Genomic DNA, 9,365 nt, shown 5'->3' with positions numbered 1-9,365 from the left:
ATGGTTTCTTATTTCCTTAAAGTTCACATGTGAGCTTCAATCTTCTGGCCATATCGCTGTTTGGATTAGGAGTGATGAAGGAGTCACCTATGAATTCTGCATATCTCTAGCAACATTTCCTATATATTCATAATCGCTTCCTACTCGTACATTATTGATTGATGCCGTGAATTATTCGCATATACACGGAGGCCATCATTTCCAAGCAATTAACCAGAGGAACATCACATGGCTTAGAATTTGAGTGCATAAATTTCTACAATGCAAGGGTAGGTTTTCAGGCTTCAGATCAATTTACTAAGTATGTATAAAGAATTAGCTAGTAACTGCAAAGTTTCAATATCCCTAGCAGAAACCCATACAGAGAGCTGCACGGGATACAAAAATAGATTACAGTCAAAAGTAAGAGTTTTTATCAACCTATCGAGCAAACTCCAGATAAGTTCCAAATGGAATTGTCGTATGCCCAACCAGGGTGCGTTTCTTAAGTAGTATTGTCATACGTTAAGGTTTAGCAGATTGATGATGGCCGATCGAATGCCTAACTGTGCGAATTTCGCGGCTCTACATAAACGGAGCTCCATGAAGTAGATATACCGTAATTTGCCCTACCATGGCACGTTCCTTAGGTAATCTTGTCATAAATTAAGGTTACGCAGATTGGTGAAGGCCGGTGGAATGCCCAACTATGCGAATTTCGGGGCTCTACATAGACGGAGTTCCATAAAAACATATTGCATATTGCCTGCACACAGGTAAATGATGCTAAGTCTCAAAAGTTCATGACCTATTTGACAGAGACGTGCATGTTTGAATCGACAGAAAATCCTAAATTTGTACTAGCACACGAGAACATCACTATCAACAGTCCCTGCAATTGGAGCACAACGTCAAAATCCCAACGAAAGGCTGAGAGTGGAGGACTGTTCAAATCCTCAAGAACCCATCCAATATAGTGTACAAATCCACAAGGAACACCCTATAGATTCCAGTACAGAACAAAGAGAGCTTGAGTCTTCCAATGCACTAACAGGTACAAATCTACAGTTTGCTCAGACAGATGAAGGATCCATCACAGCGTCTCTACCAGAGAAAAAACTGGCGGATACGCTCGGACTTTGATGGTACTCAAGTTAAATCATCATAGCAAAATGGAATCCGAAAATGCATACATCCCGATACATAATGGGCAAGAAAGTACGTGGGAAGAAGGAGAGGCAGAGGAAGAAGAAGAGAACGGTCAGAAACGGGGTTTCTAGGCCCGAACAGAACGCGTTTCGATCATTGAGACCTCAGTGCCCAGTGCGTTTCATCCTTCCTATTATTCTCGTCTACTGCAATCTCCCGGTCGATGTATCGGAAAGTTAGGGTTAGGGTTAGGGTTAGAGTTAAGTGTCAGCTATTACCATGGAAGCAGTTTTATATGTGTGGATATATAGAGCTCCTGCAGGTTTTAGGGTTTCTTTTCTTTGTTTCGTTTCACACGGACTTCTGTCCGGACGCACATGTACTTGTTCAAATGGACATATATATATATATATATATATATTAATATATATACATGTAGCATACATATATATGTATGTATGTATGTATACATATTATACATTGGCAAAACTAATGCCCAAAACAGAGGTCAATAATGACCCTGAGTTCTCTTCACTTGGCTAAAATGCCCATCCCTAACATTCACACACAAAAGAAAAAGAACCAAGCAGATCTCGTTTCTCTTATGGCACGTTAATTAGCGGCCATTTTGGAAACAATGAAAAACTTAATGTGGCAATGCTCATGGTAACTAGGTCTTTCGAAAAATCTCTCAAACAAACTAGATATTCCTTATTAATGTCTCGAATAGTGAGCATCATCGGTCGTTCCTTATATGGTTTCTAAGTTTCCCTGCATCTCTTCATGTTGTCACAATCTCAAGATTCTAAATTGATGCTTGATTGCACATTATTTGCTACAAATTAAAACTAGAGGGACACCTTGGACCCTTGTTCGTAGGAAGAGTCTAAATAACTACAAGTTAAAATCAAAGTTATAGGTTGAACCCATATATGCATGAGAGAGTTTCACTTGCTCAATTACTTGGCATCTCATATTTCTTTCCTCCAATATTTAGTCCTTGAACAAATCAACGATTGTTTATTAAAGTTCATATTGTCAACAAACTAGAAATGTTATAACAAATGACATGAGCATGTGTTCATGCTCTCCTACTATGTGGGATATAAACTCCCCCACACAAGCTCATAAGCTTAAACTCGTGCATTTTTTATCATCTAGATAATGCCAACTTTTAAGTTACGCTCTTGCTAATCATTTGTCTTAATTAGATGGAATCATCATTCAACTTGGGTTGTGATGAAGTTTGAACAATAACTTGCATGAGAGTGTTTGGATGCTCAATCAGGGATATGTATGTACAAAAACAAATAACAAAATACCTTCATTTCTTTTGAAACACTATTTGGTTAAATGATTTTTTTATGGAAATCATTGTTAATGGCAAACTTATGTAAAGTTCTTAAGCCCCTAAGCATTTAAGAATCTCCACTCTATTAAACACACCACAAGGAGAGACCCTGCATATACCTCCCATACCATGTTTCACAAACAAAGCATCGTGGACCAAATCATGTATGTAAACATAGATTTTACAACACAATTTTAATGTTTAGATTGCTAACAGCAAATATGATGTAAATATCAAAATCTCCAAAAGGGTATATGTATGCAAGCATATTAGGAAATGCAGAAGTCCTAAAATATTGGCATGATACCTGAAAATAAGCATCTTCTTTAAAACCAATTCATATAAACCATGTCTCAACTGTAACAGCATGCTTTCTAGGGGGAAATAAGCCACCATTTGTATGTATGACTCAATGGTGCAATGACTAGAACAAAATCTTCATGCGTTGTTTTAAAGTTTGAAAACTTTCAAGTTCTAAATGTAGTAAACATTGGGAGCAACATCAGTCTCTTGCATGTGCTGCAGTGCAGTCACACATCAGTCAAGGATACATACATATATATATATACAAAAAATCCGATGAAGACAAAATTGATTGCACTCTGTACCCTTCCTCTATACCAAAAGGGTCTTGTAAAGCAGAGTAGGGCAATTTTTGGGTTACACTGAAATGATATTTTAAGGGCAACCGACAAGGGATTTTGTTAAGTTGGCCGATTGTGTTCGAAGCCTTGTCTCACTAAGCCGTTTATTGGGAGTTCGATTCCTCCCCCAGTTTTGTCTTGCAAAAGGAACCACGGATTCTATACAACGGAATTTCAATGCATTTCACATAGATACCAAAATGCTCAGCTTTGACTAGATACTGATCCTGTTGATGAGTTACCAATCTTCTATAAAGCTTTGCCTACAGCTTCCTCTTCATGCAAAGCCATATCTCCATCTTCTTGATCTGAACCAACTTCAAAGTCGAGTGCACTTTCATCATCTTCTGATGAACCACTAAGTCTTTCTCTTATGCTTGTCAATAGCATCTCTCTCAAATCCGTATGTTCCTTGAGATGTTTCTTAAAATTTTCCTTCCCATTGGATATATTCTCCCCGTTGATTGAATACCAATTACCGGACTTTCCCACGAGACCATATTTGAGGCCAAAATCTATGATTTCCCCCTCTTTAGAAATACCCTTCCCGAATTCAATCTCAAACTCCGCGGTCTTGAAAGGTGGAGCAACTTTATTTTTGGCAACCTTGACTGTCACTGTGCTACCGACAAGCTGCACAAGCAATCAGATAACAAGATAGTTTTGTTACATCCAAAGCATAATGAGATATACATGTAGAGAAGAATTTAACTTTCAAAATGAGTAGGAGAGAGATGAATGAATAGGTAGAAATATTTAACAAACAAACTACATCTTGACCTTTACAAAGAATGAATGAATAAGAAGTATGAATGTGATATCACCTTTCTACAGAAAGATTAAATAGAATAGAAGAGTAAAAATATACCAAGTAGAATATGTTTATTATTAAATAGATTGAAAGATTTGCATATGATTTTTCAAACTAGGCTTTTAAAAAACAATAGAAATTGCATCTCTAAGAGACAAATGATGAATAAGTTAATCATAATACAAGGGAATAAGAGTGATGGGAATGGCATAGGTCTGTTAGAAGTGACAGCTGGAACATTGCAGATATTTGATGCTTTTCTAATAGTAGATCATTAGCAAATTTTTAAGCTTAAAAAAAACTACCATCTCTCATCTACTTCACCTCATCTCCTTTCTTGATCAACCCAGTCCTCCGAATGTTTAATCGCACAGATGAATAAAATTTTAAAGCATTTCCACCTGAAGTCACTTCAATAGGGCCACCAAATCCACCATGACTCAACTTGGCTCTAATCTAGTTACATAAAGTCCACAAACCCATTTCATGAACAAATCAAAGAAAATATGAGACAGCATATATCATCATATGTTTCACTCTACCTGGTTTATGAAAATAAGCATGGTTTGTGATTTGGAAAGAGAATGTGCGAGCTTTCTAAGAGCCTGGCTCATGAGACGAGCTTGCACTGCCATATGTGCATCACCCATCTCTCCATCTAGTTCTGCCCGAGGCACAAGTGCAGCAACCTGAGTAAGCATCCCAGAGTAGCAATTAGATTATTTTTTTAATGAACTTTACATGCCTATCAAAGCATTCTGCCCACAAGTTGTAAAAGATCATATGCAGACTCGAGCATTCTACTACTTACACTGTCTACTACTATGACGTCAATTGAGCCACTGCGAATGAATGTATCCGTTAAACTTAGGGCTTGTTCCCCACAATCTGGCTGAGCTAATAGTAAGTCCTCTGTTCGAACTCCAAGGGCTTCAGCAAACGAAGGATCTAGAGCATGCTCAGCATCAATAAAAACACAGTAACCTGCAAAACATGTGACAGATGTTTTATTTTCAGTAGAATTCTTTTCTTTGGTTATGTCATGAAAATAATAAATTACGAAAACAACCAAATAATGAAGGCTACTCAAATACAGACAATGTTCAAAGTTTAAGCTTCTTTCTCATACATAACCAATAAATACTTATAGACAATTATTTCTTATCATTCATTACATATGATTGAAATAATCCTTTAAACTTTTGGATTACCAAAGTGCCCAGAATTACACCATCTTGACTGACTAAGGGCCGGAATCCAAAGTCAACATGTTAACATTCTCCAAAGTTTGTTATATAGCATAACTTTTGGTACTTGCACAAGAATATATCTCTGGAAGGGTTTCCTCCATCCCTCCCCTCATGATAGAGAATTCAAAGAAAAGATAAGATAAATAAGGTAATTATATCCCACTCCATAGCTTGATGAACAACATGTAAGGAGACTCTTACATCTAGTAAAGGTTTACATAACTTTGTAACAGACATCACTAAAACAAAAAAATGGTTCATTTTATAGAAGCTCATTAACCGCTTCGTAATTTGTTCCATTTCATTTCTCCTCAAGATTCACAAACCCGATGTAATAGGCCGGGCAATTTGTAGCTAAAAAGATTGACATCCTCAAACACATCTCAAAATGGCTACATTACCAACTCTTCCCCCCCTTCCTAACAGCATTTGTAGGACTCTTACCTCCCAATCTTATGGATTTTACTTTTGGCATTGAATCTCTCTATCCATGCATCCCCATTAGGGAAGTCCCTATATCCTTATGATACATTATTCAAAACTATGTCCCCTCATCCACATGCAATATGCAATCTGCTGATAATGAAGTTCATACCTCCACTCTTTTGAGCTTCTGCAATCACATGAAGTGCTAAGGTAGTTTTCCCACTTGCTTCGGGCCCATAGATTTCAACAACCCTTCCCTGCAAACAAAGATGTGGACTTCATGATCAACAATGACTAGTTAAAAAATCAATACTACAAATGTAGAAGGCCATCACATCCAATCCAGGAATACAACACAAGGCAACTACACATAAGACAAACAAATATGATGTTCTGTTTTCAACAAACGAGAAGATTACTATTTAGGAAAGTACATAAAAGACAGAATAGACTAGATTGTTTCATGTCAGTAACAGAAATCTTGTAACAAGGCAAGTATAGAAAAGAAGCATCTGCTACCTTTGGCAGACCACCAACTCCAAGGGCAGAATCAAGTGAAAGAGATCCTGTCGAGATCACTGGAACATTTCTTGTTTCTGGATTCCTTCCTAACCACATGACTGTCTCTTTACCAAAAGTGTTTGATATTTGATCCAATGCTTCTTGCAATGCTGCATGCTTTCCATCCAATACTTTTTCCTCGGCTGATGTTCCACGTTTTGCTTTTTTTCCTGAACAAAGGTGATGAAAACAATAACATGGTAGTATCAAAAAATCAATCAGAGCAATAGCTCGAAGAAAACCAAGTATTACTGTTCTGATCAGACAAGGGTGAAGAAAATCACCTCTTGTAGCATAATAACGCATATTGGTTGTCCTCCACCAAGGACACGAAGTTGTTATCTGCACAATGTCATGGAAAATATTGAGGAGATTAGGTTCCAATCCTCCTCCCCTCTAAACCACACAGGTTATCAAACTTCTAGGTCTATAAAACTAGCTTCCAGCATTGATAAAAATCTCAGCATGCAAGGTCGTTATGTTATGTACGTAATGAATGTGTAACTAGATTTTGATCCTGACGGCATGCTATTAATAACATAGCATTGAACCATTATTTAATAAGCACATAGGCCTTTAAATCTTAGGGACATTAAAACTATAAACAGAGAAATCTTTCGTGAGCAATCCCTTCGTTGAATGTGTATGTTTCTATAAAGCCCATTGATTCTTGGTTTGGAAATTAATGTACTGTATATAAGTAATGAGATATCATGTTGCTTATGCGATCAAGACGTAATGAAAGAAGAGACTCTGTGTTATCTTCTTGTTCATTGAAAGCTTCCCAACATAAAAGGTACCATTCAAGCAAAAAATTCTTGGCCTCTATACACAGAAGATTAATTGCAATGTCATACCATTCAAGCAAAAAATTCTTGGCCTCTATACACAGAAGATTAATTGCAATGTCACTCCACTGAGATGTTTTAGCAAATTATATTATAGTTTAGTGGGAAATACATGACATATGTCCTGAACCAAGCGTTTGTTTCTGGCGAGATAAAATAATATTCTCATGCAAGCCTCTGAAACCGTGCGGAAAAGACCTAACTTTTAATTCAGTTGCAAAGAAAGAAGGTTCAAGAAAGCAAAAAGAAAAAGAACAATAAAATATTAAAAAAACATGCAAGAAATCAAAAGAGAAATCCAGCGACAGAAATCAAACGAGAAATGAAAGAAACGAGGACAGATACGGCATGGAAATACAGAAGAAGAGAAAGTTTACCTTCTGAGAGATGAAGGGATCCTGATGGAAGAAGCAACGGGGTTGTCGGGTTGCAAACTGAGGAGGAGAGGTGGAAGTCGAGAAGAAGAGGCAGGTGTTGCTCCTATTCCTTCTCCAAAATGTGAAGTGAAGGGAGCCATAGCTTCTCTTGGCTACAACTCCCGCCATCGCTCGCTAGCAGCAGCAGAGACAAAACAAAACAGTGAGGAAGAGAACTGATTCCCGAAAAGACCAAAAACCCAGAGAAAACCCAGGGAATGACAGGAAATGCAAAATTCAAGAGAATACCCCTGTCTCTGTGGAGCCTCTAACTTTCTCGTAATTTCGAAACGTACCCCTGCCGTCTTTTGACCTCGCAAAATGGATGCATATCAATATGCATGAGGTAAACCATGCCATCCTAAAACCCATACCATCAACAAACATCAAAACAAACAATTATTATGATTCTTCTTCTTCGCTAATTTTAAGCTTCGCGTGATTTAAATCATCCGTCTTCTAGCTTTACTTACCATATCATCATCATCATCATCTTAAGTGCCATTTTCCAATTTGCTAACCATATGTTTATTTGAGTAACTAAACATGATGTGTGTCTCATGAACATGAATGATATCGTGGTGAGCTAGAGTGACCTCATGATATAGGTTACCAAGTATATATATCCATTACGTACCCAAATTCTAAAGTATTTCAAGTTGCTACGTCTCAACTTTCAACATTGTTAACCAACATCATTTTGTCATCCCTTTAACAGGTCTGAGTTTTACACTCCCCACTATATAATGTATTATTTGACCACATGGGATATTGAGGCTTGGCATAATTGAAGTATGAGAAATGTATTCATGTTTGATGGTGTCTAGGGGATACCACTCTTGACAATCGAACTTTCGTGGGAACCTTGTCCTATGAGTTTTTCAACCTAATTAATCATGCTCATGCTCATGCTCATGCTCAAACTCCTCATCTTGATGTTAGTATTTTCTCCATGACCTCATTTGCAAGTTCTTCTTTCTATCTTCCCAAATTTCTTCTTGCTAAACATTCACCAAGCACATCTATTATGTGACCCATAGTTTCCCGATTCCACACCAAGATTCCAAAAACAACCTTATAGTCGCAAAAATAAGATAGTCTATTAAAACTAGGAATAAAAAGTTAAATATCAATAATAAACACTTGTTTTATGTTAAACCATAATAATCATAATCATAACTCTTTATTGAAATGGCATACTCTATTATTATTATATTTAACAGTGGTGTGTTCTTACACTAGCTTTAGTCAAAGTCAAATAAATGATGGTAACAAAGCCTTTCCAAGTGCATGATAAAACATAAACCATCGCAAAAACTCCCCAAACAAGGGAAAGATTCAGTATGTTATGTGCACAACCTCATGGACAAATTTTATACTAAGTTTTAATAGGTTAAGGGTAGGATTGTTGAGAATACGATTATCATTTGAAATGGGACAAATGTGCAAGGACTTATGACATGTGGGGATACATGGTGGTTTGGGAGCCTTAGGTGTTCAACTATATAACCTAGACTATTCAACTATATAAACTAGACTAGTTATCCCCTTCATTACGACATCATCAATACATCTAATCAAACAGATGATGGCATATATGAACAAGTAGAACAATATTATCCACTATCCAACATAAAAGAAGGCATGGCATAATTCCACTTCAGACCAACCGTTGTATCCGAAAATAAGTGAAGTCATTGCCATCAGTTCATAAAGGCCACTTGTCATTGCCACAAAACATCATTTGAACCCTGCAGTTCATCATATTGACCATGTAGTGTGTGAACAAACAACATCCAGATTTCAATAAGCATAGTGTTGAGATGTATGGACATTGTTAAAAACAAAATCACGTCTCGCTTTCCATATTATCCAAATAGCCAATGACAAAATGCTTGTGGTTTGCATTGTGGCGCACCTATTGAATCGA

General features: G+C 37.0%; 1 protein-coding gene across 1 annotated transcript; it reads right to left on the bottom strand.

Moving 5' to 3' along the window:
* Positions 1-2,832: 2,832 nt before the first annotated feature.
* Positions 2,833-7,593, bottom strand: LOC147869536 (uncharacterized). Its single transcript, XM_087330587.1, has 8 exons — positions 7,397-7,593; positions 6,456-6,513; positions 6,130-6,341; positions 5,780-5,867; positions 4,746-4,918; positions 4,477-4,623; positions 4,259-4,390; positions 2,833-3,756 (listed from the first exon to the last, which is right to left on the bottom strand). Exons 1-8 carry the CDS (start codon positions 7,562-7,564, stop codon positions 3,373-3,375), a joined length of 1,362 nt encoding a protein of 453 aa, XP_087186713.1. The 5' UTR covers positions 7,565-7,593; the 3' UTR covers positions 2,833-3,372.
* Between the last annotated feature and the right edge of the window lie 1,772 nt (positions 7,594-9,365).

The sequence above is a fragment of the Azolla caroliniana genome, unplaced genomic scaffold (assembly GCF_043228905.1).
Source record: "Azolla caroliniana isolate FFs.n. ecotype wild unplaced genomic scaffold, voAzoCaro1.0.p SCAF_1, whole genome shotgun sequence".
Classification (NCBI taxonomy): Eukaryota; Viridiplantae; Streptophyta; class Polypodiopsida; order Salviniales; family Salviniaceae; genus Azolla; species Azolla caroliniana.
This window is presented reverse-complemented; position numbering and strand designations above follow the sequence as displayed.